The sequence below is a fragment of the Oryctolagus cuniculus genome, chromosome 6 (genome assembly GCF_051225735.1).
Source record: "Oryctolagus cuniculus isolate XC-2025 breed Fujian yellow rabbit chromosome 6, ASM5122573v1, whole genome shotgun sequence".
NCBI classification, from domain to species: Eukaryota; Metazoa; Chordata; class Mammalia; order Lagomorpha; family Leporidae; genus Oryctolagus; species Oryctolagus cuniculus.
This window is the reverse complement of record NC_142872.1, coordinates 142,752,776-142,770,551: the sequence shown is the minus strand read 5'-3', so window position 1 is coordinate 142,770,551 and position 17,776 is coordinate 142,752,776. Positions and strand designations below refer to the sequence as shown.

General features: G+C 36.1%; 1 protein-coding gene across 1 annotated transcript in view; it reads left to right on the top strand.

Annotated features, from left to right (window-relative positions):
- EIF3H (eukaryotic translation initiation factor 3 subunit H) overlaps window positions 1-17,776 on the top strand; it is a 116,777-nt gene that overhangs the window by 32,665 nt on the left and 66,336 nt on the right. Inside the window, exon 2 of the mRNA XM_002710740.6 lies at window positions 384-540. Coding sequence (XP_002710786.1) covers window positions 384-540 — 157 coding nt within the window. The remainder of the gene's footprint in view (window positions 1-383; window positions 541-17,776) is intronic.

Here is a 17,776-nt window from a genome sequence, read left to right as displayed (position 1 = left end):
ATAAATCTTTAAAAAAAGAAGTTACCTTCCTGTTAATAGGATAACTTTCCCAGTGATACCTCAGGCTGAAGGAGGTGTTGTTTGATTTGCCTGAAGGAACGCCTGGATACTAGACTCTTTGGGGAGTGTTGAGTTCGGGATTGTGAGTGTAGTACACAGATATTTTTGGTATATCTTCAGACTCCGGGAGTTTCATATTACTTTTAGATTATGGGAGCTTTATTATTATATAACGGTAAAGGAAATGGTTTGTAAGGCATTTGTTTAATCCTATGTAGTTTTGTGTTTTTGCAAATCCGCTAATAATTGCTTACCTGTTTTTCTTAGAAATAAAGGATATAAAAGGAGAATGATTTTTAAGCCCCTTTCTGTATTTCTTTTAGGTGGTATTAAAGATAATAAAACATTATCAAGAAGAAGGTCAAGGAACTGAGGTTGTTCAAGGAGTGCTTTTAGGACTGGTTGTAGAAGATCGGCTTGAAATCACCAACTGCTTTCCTTTCCCCCAGCACACGGAGGATGATGCCGACTTTGATGAAGGTAAGGGTTTTCATCTCATGTGTTTTCTGCAGTGCATACAAATGTGTAGTAGTATCAGTCTCACTGTAAACTTTGACCATTTGTTACCAGGCTAGCCTCATTCATTTGATTTCTGAGCTTCTTGGAAAAGTTACATAAATTTTGGGAAATGAAGATTATATCATAAATTTCATCAGTTTGACCTTTGCCTATTTTGGATTTGTGATTCTGATATGTAGTACAGCAGTTACCCTTATTATCTGAAGAGGTTATATTCTAATACCCCAGTGAGTGTCTGAAACTATGGATAGGACTGAATCCTAAATGTACTCATGTGTTTTTCCCTTTAAGCACATCGGTAATACAGTTTATAAATTATATAAACTTTTTTTTTTAAGATTTATTTTATTTATTTGAAAGAGTTAGAGAGAGAGAGAGAAGTCTTCTATCCGCTGGTTTCACTCCCCAAATGGCTGCGATGGCCGGAGCTGTCCCTATCTGAAGCCAGGAGCCAGTAGCTTCTTCTGGATGTCCCATGTGGGTGCAGGGGCCCAAGGACTTGGGCCATCTTCTGCTATCCCAGGCCCTAGCTGAGAGCTGGATTGGAAGAGGAGCAGCTGGGACTAGAACCAAGCCCATATGGCATGCCAGCGCTTCAGGCCAGGGCTTTAACCCGCTGTGCTACAATACCTGCCCCAAATTATATAAACTTATTTAATTTATCGATGATAAAGTTTGACATATAAATCAGGCATAGTAAGAGACTAACAACAGTAACTAATAATAAAATAGAGTAATTATAGTACAATACTATAATAAAAGTTATTTACCACTTGTATATTTTTTCTTTCTGGAATTTTTCCGATTTAATATTTTTGGACCACAGTTGACTGAAGGTAACTGAAACCTCAGAAAGCAAAACCATGGACAAGGTGGGGTTGTTGGATAGAGGTTGTACTGATGCTCACTTTTTCATTATGAAGTCAGCTTGCCAAAGTGTGAAGAACATGGACCCATCATTATGTATACAGCATCCATTCTCTTCTCTCCAATTTTGAATCACCCAGTGTTTTTAAGGTTGATTTATTTGAAACGGAATTACTTAGAGTTATCAAGAGATACCTTCTGTCTGCTGATTCACTCCCCTAAATGGCTGCAATGGCTGGTGCCTTGCCAGGTCAAAGCCAGAAGCCTGGAACTCCATCCAGGTCTTCCATGTAAGGGGCCTGAACACTTGGGCCATCTTCTGCTTTTCCAGGCACATCAACAGGGAGCTTGATCAGAAATGGAGCAGCCAGGACTTGAACTGGCACTCATATTGTATGCTTGCATTGCAGATGGCCACTTACCCTGTTGTGCCACAATGCTGGCCCCTCCCCAGTGTTTTAGAAGAGATGAGTTCAGCTGTCTGCTTCATAAAGAATATTCTCAAGCATTTCAGAAGCATTTGTTTCTCTACTGCAGTTAGTCATTGTTGTGTCAGCAGAGGCCTCTAGTAATTAAAAGCTCACACCAAAGGCATACATTTTATGAGATTATTTTAAAATCTAGTTGAAAATAATTTATCAGTTGTTTGAATCTTCAAGACTTTAAAGTTTGTCTACTTTCAATAGCTCATATAAGTGGAATTGTACAGCGTTTGTCCTTTTTTTGTGTGTGTGACTGGCTTATTAGTGTAATATCCTCAGTGTTCATCCATGTTGTGGCATGTGATACGATTTCCTTTTATTTAAGACTGATTAATCCATTGTATGTGTATATCATATTTTCTTTATCTGTCTGTTGTTGGACATTTAGGTTGCTAACACCTTATAAGTGTTGTAATAATTCAGTGAACATGGTATTCACACTCTATGAAATCCTGTTTTTAAGTCTTTTGGATATTTACTCAGAAGTAGTATTTTTTTTTTTTAAGATTTATTTATTTACTTGAAAGAGCTACACAGAGAGAGAAGGAGAGGCAGAGAGAGAGACAGACAGACAGACAGACAGAGAGGTCTTGCATCTGCTGGTTAACTCCCCACTTGGCCACAATTGCCAGAGCTGTGCTGATCCGAAGCCAGGAGCTTCTTCTGGGTCTCCCACATGGGTGCAGGGGCCCAACGACTTGGGCCATCTTCTACTGCTTTCCCAGGCCCTAGCAGAGAGCTAGATCAGAAGTGGAGCAGCTGGGACTCGAACTGGCACCCGCATGGGATACCAGCACTGCAGGTGGCGGCTCTACCTGGCATGCCACAGCACTGGTCCCAGAAGTAGTATTGTTGGATTATATAGTAATGCTCTTTTTAATTTTCTGAGGTACTTCTAAACTGTTTTCCATAGTAGCTGTACCATTTTGCTCTGTTCCTACCTAACCATGCACAAGGATTCCATATTTTCAGAATGCTCAGAAATACTCGTTATTTCTTGTGGTTTTGATAATGGTCATCTTAATGGAATGAGCTGGTATCTCTCTGAGGTTTTGTTTGGTCTTTTTCTGATGATTATTGATGTTGAATATCTTTCTGGACATAGTTGTCCCTTAGTATACGAGGGATTTCTTCTAAGATTCCCCTCTCAGATATGTCTGAATACTTGCATCTGTAGATTGTTTATGCTTAATGCAATGTATGTGCTTGCCGTGTAGTTTTCATACTGTTTTGATAGGGGAATAATGGCAAGAAAAAGTCTGTGCATGTTAAATACAGATCCAGGTTTTAGTTTTGTTTTGCTTTAAATATATCTGCAGTTGGTTGAACATGTGAATGTGGATGCAGAGGATTTATTGTGCTTTTTTGGTGGTTGGTATCTTCTCTGGAGAAAAGTCTACTAAGAATCCTTGTCATTTTAAAATTGGATTTTTAGGATTTTCATCACTGAGTTGAAGTTTGTTGTAAATTTTGGATATTAATGCCTTATCAGAGAATAGTTTGAAATATATATATATATTCTATTCCATAGATTGCCTTTTCTTTCTTTTTTTTTTTTTTTAAAGACATTTATTTTAAAAGGAGAGTTACAGAGTGAGGTAGAGACAGAGAGAGAGAGAGGTCTTCCATCTGCTGATTCACTCCCCAAATGACTACAACGACCAGGGCAGTGCCAGGCCAGAAGCCAAGAGCCAGGAGCTGCTTCTGGGTCTCCCATGTGGGTACAGGGGCTCTGCTGCTTTCCTAGGTGCATTAGCAGGGAGCTGGATTGGAAGTGGAGCTGCCAGGACTGAACCAGCACCAGTATCACATGCTGGCACTGCAGGCTGGGGCTTTAATCCGCTGTGCCATATTATCAGCCCCAAAGGTTATCATTCATCCTTTTCATCCTGTTGTTTCCATTGCTGTGCAAGTTTTTATATTTGATACAGTCTCATTTGTGTGTTTTTGCTTTGCTGAATCTGTTTTTGGGGTCATAACTGAGAAGTAATTGATAAATCCAGCATCATAAAGCTTTTCTCCCATGTTTTTTCTCCCCCTAATAGTATTATAGTTTCAATTGTTAGTTTCAGTCTTTAATCCATTTTGATTTAATTTTTATGCATAGTATAAAATAAGTATCTAGCTTCATTCTTTTTCATGTGGATAGATGTAGTTTTCACAGACCCATTTGGTGAAGAGACTGTACTTTCCTCATTCAGTGTTCCTGGCACTCTTGCTGAAAATCACTTGACTGTATATGCCTTGGTTTATTTCTGGGCTGTCTGTGCTACCCCACTGTTCCTTCTGTCAGAATCTCTTGTAGTATGTTTTTCTGAAAGTAGACAGTGAGGCCTTCAGTTTTGTTCTTATTTGAATTTGTTTTAGCTATTTGGGGTCTCTTGAGATCCCATATGACTTTTCCAATTGATTTTTTTTTAAAGGTTTCTACTAAAAATGTCATTGCAGTTTTGATAAGGATTACATTTAATTTGTCAATTACCATTGAATAGTACTAACAATCTAAGAAAATGATGTTTTCCAATATATGAATATGCCTATGTCTTTATTTAATTTCCTTTTTTTAAAAGATATATTTATTTATTAAAAAGACTGAGTTAGAACATGAAGGGTCTCTGTGAGTGAGACGCCATTGGAAAGAATGGCCCATCAAAGGATGTACTTTTCTCTGAAGGGAGGATTGAACTTCCACTTTGCTTATGGCCTTGTCTAAATACTGTTGGAGATTAAGGACTCAAGAGGCTCCTATAGCCTTGGCAGCTCATTTCAAGAACCTCAGGTGATCACTGACATCATACGTAAGAGTGTTGATTGCTAAATTAACAACAGGAGTGACTGTTCACTTACTCCCCATGTAGGACCTCTGTCCTTAATGAGTTATATTCTGAGAATTAACTGTTTAACTTGTTCTCAAACAGTTTTTTATATTTTGTGTGTGTGTTTGTGCAAATTGTTGAAATCTTAGTATAGAGTTGGTCTTCTGTATATAAAGTTAATTGAAAATGAATCTTAATGGAGAATGGGACTGGGAATGGGAGAAGGAGGAGGAGTTGGGGTGAGAGTGAGGGGGCGGGTATGGGGGGAAGAATCACTATATTCCAAAAATTGTGCTTATGAAATTTGTGATCATAAAATAAAAGGTTTCTTTGGAAAAAATAAATAAATAAATGAACAAATAAAGTCCATTATATAAAAAAAGGCAAAGTTAAGAGGCAGAGAGAGAGAAATCTTCTATCCACTGATTTATTCCCCAATGGCTAGAGCTGGGCTGGTCTGGAGCCAGGAGCTTCCACTTGGTCTCCCATGTGGATGCAGGAACCCCAGCACTTAGGCCATTCTCTGCTGCTTTCCCAGGCACATTAGCAGGGAGCTGGATCAGAAGTGATCAGAGCTGGGACTCGAATTGGTGTCCACATGGGATGCTGGTGCTACAGGTGGCAGCTTTACCTGCTACACCACAGTGCTGACCCCTGTTTATTTTCTTTTCTCGTGTTCTGTAGTTTCAGTTCACGAGTCTTTTGCCTCCTTGGCCAAGTTTATTCTTAAGTATTTTATTCTTCATGATGCTATTATAAGGTAGATTCCTTTCTTAATTTCCTTTTCATTATTTTCTATGTAATTTTTAAATTTTTTTTACTTTTTAAGATTTTTTTTTTAATTTATTTGAAAGGCAGAGATACAGAGAGAGAAGGGGGGAGAGAGATTGAGATCGAGAGAGATCTCCCATATGTTGTTGGTTCACTCCCCAAATGGCCATAACAGCTGGAGGTAAGCTGATCTGAAGCCAGGAGCCTGGAGCTTCTTTCCTGTCTCCCATTGGGGGCAGGGGCCCAAGCACTTGGACTATCTTCTGCTTTCCCAGGCACATGAGCCAGGAGCTAGATCAGAAGTGGAGCAGCCAGGTTTTGAACCGATGCCCATGTGGGATGATGGTGCTTTAGGTGGAGACTTAACCTTTCTTTACACCACAGTGTTGGCCCCTAAATGAGTTTTTTTTTTTTAACTTTTATTTAATGAATATAAATTTCCAAAGTACGATTTATGGATTACAATGGCTTCCCCCACATACCGTCCCTCCCACCCACTACCCTCCCCTTTCCCACTCCCTCTCCCCTTCCATTCACATCAAGATTCATTTTCGATTATCTTAATATACAGAAGATCAGCTTAGTATACATTAAGTAAAGATTTCAACAGTTTGCTCCCACACAGAAACATAAAGTGAAAAATAATAGATGATTTTTTTAAATGATGATGAAATCAGATCAGACCTATTGTCATGTTTAATCCCAGTGAGAGTCAAGTTGGGAGTTGATAATTTCTTTTTTTTTTTTTTTTTTTTTTTTTTTTACAGAGGATCAGTTTAGTATACATTAAGTAAAGATTTCAACAGTTTGCACCCCCATAGAAACACAAAGTGAAATATATTGTTTGAGTACTCGTTATAGCATTAAATCTCAATACACAGCACATTAAGGACAGAGATCCTACATGAGGAGTAAGTGCACAGTGACTCCTGTTGTTGACTTTACCAATTGACACTCCTGTCTATGGCATCAGTAATCTCCCTATGCTCCAGTCATGAGTTTCCAAGGCTATGGAAGCCCTCTGAGTTCTCCGATTCTTATCTTGTTTAGACAAGGTCATAGTCAAAGTGGAGGTTCTCTCCTCCCTTCAGAGAAAGGTACCTCCTTCTCTGAAGACCTGTTCTTTCCACTGGGATCTCACTCGCAGAGATCTTTTGCCAGAGTGTATAATTTGGGACATGCTCAAGCTGACTTTCCCCAAATGGTAGAGTTAAAAACATACCAGGGGATTCCAAAACAATCCCATCAAGGTGGCATGTACCAATGCCATCTCACTATTCCAAGTGATCAATTTCAGTTCACAATTGATCATAATGAAAGGACTAAGAGTCAAAGGGAGCACATAAACAAGTCTAGTACCTGCTAACACTAACCGATAGAATAAATAAAGGGGAGAGTGATCCAACATGGGAAGTGAGATACTCAGCAGACTCATAGAATGGCAGATGCCCTAAATAGCACTCTGGCCTCAGAATCAGCCCTAAAGGCATTCGGATCTGGCTGAAAAGCCCATGAGAGTATTTCAGGCATGGAAAGCCAAGACACTCTGGTAAATGAGTTATTTTTATAAACCATATGCAGAAGTGCTGGCCCTCTGTGTAACTTTGAACTGATCGATTTTAACTTTGATAAAATGTTAATCATTCCATTTGACTTGGCATCTTCATAGTAGTTGAACATAAAATAAATGCAAAGTATATTCTTGCCAAGATAATTCCTTGATACTGCAGTTTGTCTTTAAATGAGTTTCTTTTTTAAAGTAGTACCTTTAGATTATAACCAGGGCCACTTTTGTTCTAGGCACCAGAGTACTAACACATGTTTATTTTTAAACCTATGTGTAGTATCCATCGTTTTTGTATTTTTTAAACTGGCTGTACTTTCCCGGTGTCATCTGAATTACTGTGTATTATGCTTTGCCAGGATTGAAAGTAAGCTTTCTGTGCAGTCCATTCTGGCAGTATTAGAATGTATCTGTTTCCCCATTTGCTGGCACATCTGGACATGCTTATAATTCAGCCACTGTTTTAGGACTGGAAAATGAAGGATTGTTAGTGTAGTGTCTCATTTACAGGTGAGGAGTTTGAGAGCTCTCCTTTAAGTGACTTGTTTGGTTACTAGCTGTTGATATAGTTGGGTGTAGAAACCATTCCAGAGTAGTGCTTTCTCAGATAATTTTATATTTTTCCCTGTTTGATTAATTATTTTTTTAAAAAAAGCATTTTATTTTGGAATAGGCTTAAATTTCTTTTAAAGATTTATTTACTTGAAAGATCAAGTACAGTGAGAGAGGTCTTCCTTCAGCTGATTCACTCCCCAAATGCCTGCAACAGTCCAGGTGGGTCCAGCTGAGGCCAGGAGCCAGCAGCTTCTTCTGGGTCTCCTACATGGGTGGTAGGGGCCTAAATCTTGGGCTGTCCTTCATTATTTTTAAAGCATGGTAAGGGTTGTTTTGCTTACTACTTTTTCATTGTTTTATGCCCTCTAAAGCTAGCATTTACTAAGAAAAAGCTTTTCTTCTGACACTTGCCTTAAGCAGTTAAAATAAATAATTCATAATTTTGGTAATTGTGTATTTTGAGTTGCTTGGCAGTTTCTTATAGGGTATGGATTTTTTGTTTTTGGTATCTTATGTAAAGTGGAGATTTTTAAGCTGGTTTTCAAATGATATATTAGTAAGTGTCTTCAATTAGAAGTGAGCTTGTGTTTGTAGATACAGCTTTGTTGCGACACTTCATGGCCATTTGTTCATATATTTCCTGTGGCTGCATTCCTGCTACAGTGACACATGGTAAAGTCGAGTAGTTGTGACAGCGTGACTGTGTGGGTCCCAAGCCTAAAAAGTGTTTATTATCTGGCTCTGTAAGGAAGTTTGATCACCACTGATCTATACATAGAAGTTTTTCTTACTACTTATTGTTAAGGAGTAAGGCAGTAATTAATTCTCTTTCCCTCATAAGTAGATAATTTTTGTTCATTCATTGCTTATTTCTTTTAGATTTTCTCCCTAATATTAACTGAGTCCGGGAAGGATTATGAGCACTGACATGAGAATATTGATAGAGTGTTTGTTTCACTGGCATACTTGGAAAGTGTTGGAATAGTTTTTGCTTTCGTTTTGTTGTATTTTTTTTTCTTTTTTTAAAATATAAAACCCAGATATTGAGTTGTTGATGTTTAGAGGAACTACCTGTAGATAATAGGAAAGAAAGGCTCAAATTCATAGTTGTAGAATTGTGCAGAGGTGAACAGTTTGAGAATAGAAAACTGGCGGGAAACAGCTTTGTGTTCAAGAGCTCTGTGATACTCAGTAACTTCAGAATTTACTTTTTTTTCCTGCTTCTGTGATATATTTCATTTAGCATATATTGTTTATCCACTTATTGAATTGTAAAAAGATAGCAAAAAGGTTGATTTCTTTGAGATTAACATTTTGGATAGGGCTACCTTGGATTATTTGGTTATATGTTGCTTCAAAACCTAGGGAATTACTGTGTCAAAGTTTCTTCACACATTCACAATTTGTTTTTGCACATGTGGAAACTCCTTTGAATGGTTTGAATCTTGATAAGATTTTATATTACAAAATATATTTTATAGTTGAAAGTGAGATAAATTGCTTGTATTAGAGAATACACACTTTGTAAAAAATGAATAGGAAAAACTCATATTAAAATTCCCATTAGGGGGCACTATTATCAAGCAGAGGAGAAGTGGAAACTAATTGGTTTTCTCAGGCTTGCAACTGGAGGCTTGCTAAAAGGGAAAAATATTTTCATCTGATAGGATTCGGATACTGTTTTATACAACATATTCCTTAAATATGTTATAAAGGGCACTGAATTAAACACAAATTCAATAACTCCCTGTTTTATTCCTCAGCAAACTAAATCAGTTTAATATTGCAGGTGATATAAGATGGTTACTTTAATCTGCATCAGAGACAAATGCACAATTTTTGTTTTTGGAGTGAACAAATTTTTTTATTTTGCTCACCTATGTAGTCACAAAGGATGATGCTTGGCCTCAAGATAGGTTTCTTTCAAAACAAAGCATGAAGGCTATTGTACTACTATAATTTAGTTATGGGAACGAAATGATGCCTAACTTGGTAACAGGGTGTGCAGCATGTGTGATTGCTAAAGCAGTAGCACACATTGAAGCGATACATACACACTTCAGGCTTTTAGGTTTTTTGTTCATTTTCAATAGGAGAAAATTGTTACTTAAAATTATTTTCATTTTATTACTCAGGTTTGGTATTAAAGAAATAGTAGTGTAGACTTCTACACAATCATTTTGTTATCGCTAAGCTTTCAGAAGAAAAGCAGTGCTATGATATCTTATGCAGAGTTTCCAAAGACTAAAATATGAATCGGCAAAAATGTAATTAAAAGAAGATGCATTCAGAATAACTTTACTACATCAGGTATTATTTTTATATCACTGGCTTGGAGAGAGTAAGTTTATGTAGTTAGAGTATTTGCGATGCTCTCTACTTACCTAAGCCATATTTTATGTTGGAGATTTCATTCCTTACTTCCTCACAACTCACCTTCTTTCTCTCAATTCTTAGTGTGCTTGCAGCCCCCACCCAGGGCAAAACTGCTTGAAATTCATCCAATGGTTATTATTTTGGCTTTGTATTGTTTTTGAGTTCAGGGAGGAGTTGGGTCAGGACAGAGAAAGCTTTCCATATTTTTTAGACAGATGGGGACATTTATTTTGTGGAAAGGCATGATGTTTACTTATCATTTGTCTTATCCCCTGTCTGTATGAATGTCAGTGATCATTGTGATCAGTTACACAGATTTTATTTAAAAAGAGTTTCTGTTTCTTGAGTTTTTCTCAGTAGGAATATTAAAAATGTACCTAGTTTAAGGTATGTTTTGGATCTTATTGAAAGGAAATAGCATGTTTACTTAATGACTTCAAATCATTAAGTAGAAGTATGATAAAATGTTTCAGATAATCTCAGTAGAAAAATGAGTCCACAGTAATTCATTCCAGCATTTATCCAGCTAATTACATTAAGTATGTGGTGGAAAAAAAAAAAAAAAAAAAACAAAACACTAGAATACCATACCTTGGTTACTGCCTGGAAAACTTTAAAGCAGGAGAGAGAATTGGGCCAATAAGGAATTGGGGAACAGAATTGAAACACCCAGATACCAGCTACCAATTCAATTTAGGGGATAACTTCACAGGAGAAAGTAAATTTGTTTTGTGGATGATGTCAATTGCAGTTTTAGGTAATTGTTAACATCTTCTGAATCTGAATTAGCATCTTTATTGTTCAAATATAGTTATATTTCTTGCTAATACTTTTCAAATGTTGTAGCTGCTTTAGTATCCAGGAAGAGGAGTTGCTTTTGACCTCTGTGCTCTTTTGAAACATGAAAGAACTGACAGTAATCTTAGTGTCATGTTTGTGGAAACTTGGGACCCATACTGCAGTTAGCACTCTTTAAAATATGTAGTAAGTACTTCATTTTGTAAATATTGTAGCAGATAACTAGAGAGGTTCCATATAATGAATTATTATGATTATGATATAATTCCCCTGGGTGCTGATATTTTTGTGATTGTTTGTGGTAATATTTTGAAAACATTAAACCATTCACATTTAATGATTTACTGCTGAATATACAGGGCAGTGGGTGTCAGATTATTGCTTACTTAGATTATTTTGATCATGCCAAAAGCCTATCATTTGTGAGTTAAAATTTTAACTTAAAATCCTAAACTTACTTTAAATGTTTAGGTTTTGATTTATTAAGGTTGTCAGAATATGAGAAGTATAATCCAAACATGAAGCATCAGTTTCAATATTTCAAAACCCTTTTTTGTTCTTTTTAGTTGGGATGATTCAGGATTTTAAATATAAGAGGAGAAACAAAGTCTAGCTCCGTTTGAAAGGATTAAATCATATTTTTGCATTTACTTCATGCTTTAAAGTTTAGTTTTAAAAATATTTTAAAATGAATTGGGAGACTCCTGTGCATGGAAGGATATGCTATTGAAAATGTAGTCAAGGTAGAAGGGTTTTCTCTTTAAAGAAGTTAAAGCGCTTTACACTGTACGCTCCCTTGGTCCCCAAAGCATAAGTGCTATGGTTTGGAAAGAAGCCAAGTAAAACCTGTTCAAATTTTGTGCAGACTTAAAGTAATTCTGTAAGATTTGAAAATTACAGGTGGATACGGTATTTAAATAATATTTAAAATTCCTAAGTTTCCCAAGTCTAAAAATGTAATCCGTAAATTACTGTTCCCAGTGGTTTAAATTTTAATTAAATAAAAATTGTCTTACTTTTCACCCACAGCAACATTGGGTAAAGATATTTGAATTTATTACTAAACTTCAAGGTAATAACCATTAAAAATGAACTGTTTTAATACTAATTAAAATGTCAGAAAGCCACAATTACCTATGTAATCAAAGTCCTTGCTATTTCTGTTTTTCCAAAAATTGTCCTAGTGAACAGGTTCAAGCTTGCTTCCTATTTTGCCCAGAAGTACTTAGTTTCACTCCCCTAATTAAATATATCACCCAGTCTGCAAGTTTTACAGATTGATAGATTAATTATAATTAGATTTGATGTTTGAAGTACTAATGTTTAATTTTCCAAGCTGTCCTTTATATTAAAAGAGCATGCCAGGGAAGTATTTTGTTTGTCCTATCTAGGAGAAATTTTTATAACGCCAGAAACGTTTATCTGTTTGAGGTTAGTCTACAAGGTTTACCTTTTGTTAGCTCCAGAGTGATGGTTTCATACTGCTACCACTTTTCCACCCTGAGTACTATTTACTCCTTTTTTTGTTAGTAATTTTTAGTTAGTACATCTTAGATGCTTTCTGATATAGTAGAAAACAAAGGCTTATTGTTCATTTTGGCTTCAGTAAGGTAGTATAGGTTTATAATTCAACTCTGCATCTCTCCCTTCTCTTATCCTCGTACACATTTACCTTTCCCTTATCTTCAAACATCTAACCTATAGAGAATTATAAAATTATTTCAGTAATCTTTGCAGGGTTGTATTCATCTTATCTCTGTTTTATAGAATTGGATAGTTGATGACCTTGCAGAAGTGTATTTTGGTGGCAGGCTGCTAACCTCACATCAGCAGTAGGAGTCTGGCAGTAGAGCTCTGGTTAGGCCTGTTGCTAGTTCCAGCTGACAGCAAAGGCAGCAGTAGTAGCAGCCGTCCCACCTATGTCAGTTGTCGTCAAGTCACTGTAGCTTCCAGGCTCATCTGCACTCAGTTTAGCTTTTCCTTTGTGTTTCTTTTCTTACTTTGTTGTAGTTTATTGAGCCAGTATTTGATAGGGAACTATGTAATAGCCACTTTGGATATTGCTTGCCTGTATCTCTATTACAGATGTTTTTTTATTTTTATTTGTTATTTAAAGAAATTAGCTGCCCTATGCATTGTATTTGACTTGAATATGGAGAGACTTGTTAGTGCATCATATTAGTGACTCAGATTATTATTATAAAGTGAAGATAAAATTACTATATAGGTGAAAGTATCCAGAGTATATTTTGTATCATAGAATGATTTTGGATTGCAAGTATATATCTACTAATCTGTATATCTTCAGTTTTAATTCGTAATGGTTTTGGGTATGTTTGTTTGGTAAATTAGCTTTGTTCTTGAAAATTTGTAAACTGTCATTGTTCTAACTTTCATATTAGAAATATTTTATTTTCAATACCTCTTCCTTTGGTAGGCAACTACTAATTCTTTAAATGTACTCAGATAGTTTTAAAAGTCTATTACTAAGACTTTTTTAATATGAATTATTTCACCTTAATTAAAAAATTTCTCTTCTTCTGTAACCACCTTACTTCCAATCATGAAAACATAGATTAAACTGTTAAAAAGATCTAAATGCAGTACTAAAAGAGGGTGAAAAGTTGTTGTGAATAGTGATGTATAATACCTTGGTGGACATTTTCTATTTTCTCTACTGATAAAAGGAGAATGGGATGAGACAGACATTCTACAAAATATTAATTTCAATGTATGCTGTATCTAGGTTACTTTTTTTGCTCCTTTAGGAGATACCTGATGTGAGTTACTTTGTCAGAATGATATTTGTATTTCCAGATTTTCTTCTTATCCTACAAGAAGCTTGATTAAAAAGAATACTTGTAGCCCTTTTTGGAAATAATGTGTGTACACATATACCATTATAGCTCTCAATTGAGAAATTTCATCAAATCATGCATATACAGATCTTGCAAACTCTCTTAAAAGGATGAAAGTCTAAGCTGCCTTCTGGCTACAGTTCTAGATTTACCACTACTTGTAATCTTGGATCTCTTCAGCTTCAGTGCTCAGGTTTGTGATGTAAATTACAGCAGGGATTTTTCTAATTCTTGTAGTAGATGGGAAACTGAGGCCCAGCCAAGACCAGGGATAAATTATTGACGTATCCAGAACTAGAAAGCTCAACATGCTTGTCCACTATGTAATTCACAATTTAGGAGAGTCACAGTAATCTCAGTATTTTGTCAGACTCACTCTGAGTGAGTGATGGAGATGGCCTGTAATTGTGACTTGCAGGCGTGATGCATTTACTTAAAAGGCTGCTTTGTTATTTTGTCATTTACTGTCAGCACAGCTGGAATCAAACGATTGCTTATGTAACACGAGATTTTCAGAAAGTTTTCTAAGTTTGTGTGCTCTGGATATTAAGTAAAAATACAGGGCAGTTCTCACTTTCAGTTTAACAGAAAGTTAGTATTTGAATATATACAAACAGCCTGGAAACTCTAACCCTGTCTAGTTACTGAAAATCAGCACAGACCATATCTACTGTTATGCTAATTGAAGTATAGATTGAGCTGGGTAGGATAGGGGAGGAAAAATGCATCTTATTAGATGACAGTGAATACAGTTACAAATAATATCTTAAATAGATGGCTTGATTTGACTTGGGAAATCATTGCCTGACTGTTGACACAGGGAGACTTGGTAGAATATGTTGCTTTGCTTGATGTCTTAAACTGACAATACTGATAAAGCCTGTCATGTGCATTTCCTTCTTTACTGAGTACACAGTATGGTTAAGTGCTATGTTGTGCAATGATTCCAATCTGCTGTGACTGCCATCTGGGCAAGTAGAGTGAAAGAGAGCATGGAGAGGAAATGGATCAGTGAGCTGTAAGGAGTCTGTGTGAACACTGGGTGCCACTCATGGAACACTGAGCTGTTAGTGACTGCTCTGTAACTAGTACAACTAGCTGTCTGTGAAATAAAGGTATACATCATGAGCAGCTCTCACAGTATGTGGTTTGGGTGTCATGGTAGATATGGTTGAAACAAACCAGTAAGTCCAGTGACATAGCTAGGATCATCTACCCTTTTCTTGTTTTTCTCTTTATTTTTTGATACTATCTTTTTGCTGCTTCTATTTTGGTCACAAATGTTGAGTTAGATTTAGTACTCCTAGCATTTTTATTTTGCCTAAATGGAATCTTTTTGGATAGGGATTGTGCTGTAAAACAAGTTTTCTGAGAAAGCTTTTAAAAAAGAGCGTAAGACCTAGAAATGGGATAATTGCTTTGAAATCTTAAAAGTTATTAAAGTCAACAGAGAGTTGGGAATGGCAGTTCCTTGGGTACAAGGAATTGGCTGGAAAAATCTAAAGTGCATTCCTGTCGATGGATAAATCTTATTCATTGAATCTAAAGCATTTGTAAAACAGTTCTTTTTGTGTGTATGTGGTTACTTTTTTTTTTTTTGATAGAATATATAAGCCCTTACCAAATTGTGTTAATTATGAGTCATCTGGTACCTCCTTAGGAGTTAACACAACCTTATATAAATGGCTAATAGTACAAAGCCACCATGGTTTCTGTGGTTTTCCCAACCTTGTTTCCAGTTCTAAAACATTTAAAAAACAGACCCACTCCTTTAAAAAAAATTTTTCTGGACAGAGGGTTTTCCTTATCAGAAAACATAGTAACTTAAGCAGACCCATAACTAGGGAATTAATAACAGAAAGTTTTTGTTGACACCAGGAAGTAGATTAAATAGTGCAATTGTGGTAATGAGTACCATGTATGATAAGCCAGAGCCACCTGGGTTTTATTAGGCTGTTTGATCACAATATTATTTCAAGGCTTGTCTATTTAAATTGCTAAGGTTTCATGTCATCTTTGTGATTTAGACCATGATTTCTTTCATTGCAAAGAGATTTTTCAAATGAAAGGGCCTGGCCAAGCCAAGATTCTAAGGAGGTGCAGGATCAGCAGTTAGGTAAATCTGGGAACAAGAAAAACCACTAAACATAAAATGAAAAGCCTGAAAGTATATATAGCATTTTAGTACCAAGCTCATCTGTACTTCTTTTCTTTAGTTTTTTTTTTTTTTGCTTGATCATAATTACACTTTTGTTTATCACATGATACTGGAATATGATAAGGATGTTTGATGTAGGTCAATTAATTATTGTTTGCTATAAATATATGCATTTAAAATATTTTTCAGGTTTTGAAAAGGTATTATTGCTATCATATTTCCTTCAGCTGGTATTAAGTGATTTTGATGAACATCTTTGAGAATTTATGGAAAGATTTTAAGTACTTCACTCATAATGAATGAATTATTCTAATCACAGAATTTAATTTCCTTGATAAATTGTTTTGCTTTGCCTTTGAACTTGAAATCTTTAAACTTAAGTTAGCCTAATATGGATGAATGAGATTTTTAACTATTAACATCAACAGAATTTCTTTTCACTAATTTTCTTTTATGTAGAAACAGTCTTTCACAGGTATTTAATAGTATCTTTGCTGTGTGTTTAAGCAAGCTTTTGGCTTAGAAAAATAAATACTCATTTTGATTTACTAGTAAAGGGAGGAAAGGGAAGATTTAATAATCTAAGATGCTGTTATAAGCATAATAAGTGGCATTTTGAAAATTTATATATAAAATGCTTTGTACATTTACTAATGTGCCCATTATTTTTGCTGTTTTTATATTTGAATACTCTGTTTTAACTGTTTAATTTTGCCTTGAAGTTTCCATATCCTGTGTAATTTAAGCCTGGCTAAAGGCACTTGAGAATATAAAGTTGTCTTTTGATTTGCTCTTGGCAGTGATGGAAATTTATGGAAATAACAGTCAACAGTCTTTGTTTCTATGATAAGACTAAGAAGAAAATTATTAAAAAGAGGAAAAGACTGGAACATCAGAAAGCTTGTGTACTAAAAGCTTAACATGGGGCCGGCGCTGTGGCTCACTTGGTAAATCCTCCGCCTGCGGCGCCTGCATCCCATATGGGTGCGGGTTCTAGTCCCAGTTGCTCCTCTTCCAGTCCAGCTCTCTTCTGTGGCCTGGGAGGGCAGTGGAGGATGGCCCGGGTGCTTGGGCCCCTGCACCTGCATAGGAGACCAGGAGGAAGCACCTGGCTCCTGGCTTCGGATCGGCATGGTGCGGGCATCATTTGGGGAGTGAACCAACGGAAGGAAGGCCTTTCTCTCTGTCTCTCTCTCTCTCTCTCTCTCACTGTCTGTAACTCCGTCAAATAAAAAAAAAAGTTTAACATTCTTGTTCCTGAAAGTAGAGTTTTTACTTTAAATTTTTTAGAAGTACTTGATTCATTGATTGAGGAAGGATGAGGCATAGATTTAGGAACAAGCATGTAATACAATCAAAGAATGATGAGACGCTCTGTCAGAGCAGAGACTTAGTTTGGGGAATGGACTGGAAGAATTATACTTAGGATCAGACTATGGAAGACCCTTCAAATTATTTTTGGATTAACATGTAATACTTGCACATTTTTACGGGGGCACAGTATAATATTTCAACACATAGACTTTGAGCACTTTTAAATGAAGCTTAGACTTGAACTATGTTAATCTACATTCCCCAACAGAAGTGTGATAGTATAAAATCAGTACTTTGTGGCTAGAGGCAGGAAAAACAGAAGAGTGAGGACTTGGATGAAAATATTGTAGCAGTAAAAATGAATGTGACTACTAGAGTGAGTGAGCTGGAAGAAATGACGGAAAATTGAGTTAAAGGCAATGCTCACATGTTGAGGGCTTGACTGAACATTATCAAATAACTTTACTATCTGAAATATTCTGGAAGAATTAAATTTGTCATTCCTTCTCTCTTGAATACTGTGATAGACAGCTGTTGTGATAATGGTATGTTTTACAGAGTAGATGAATGTAGTCAAATGTAAGCTACTGATAACCAGCAGGGGGATTCTTGCACTTAGAACAATATCAATTTTACCA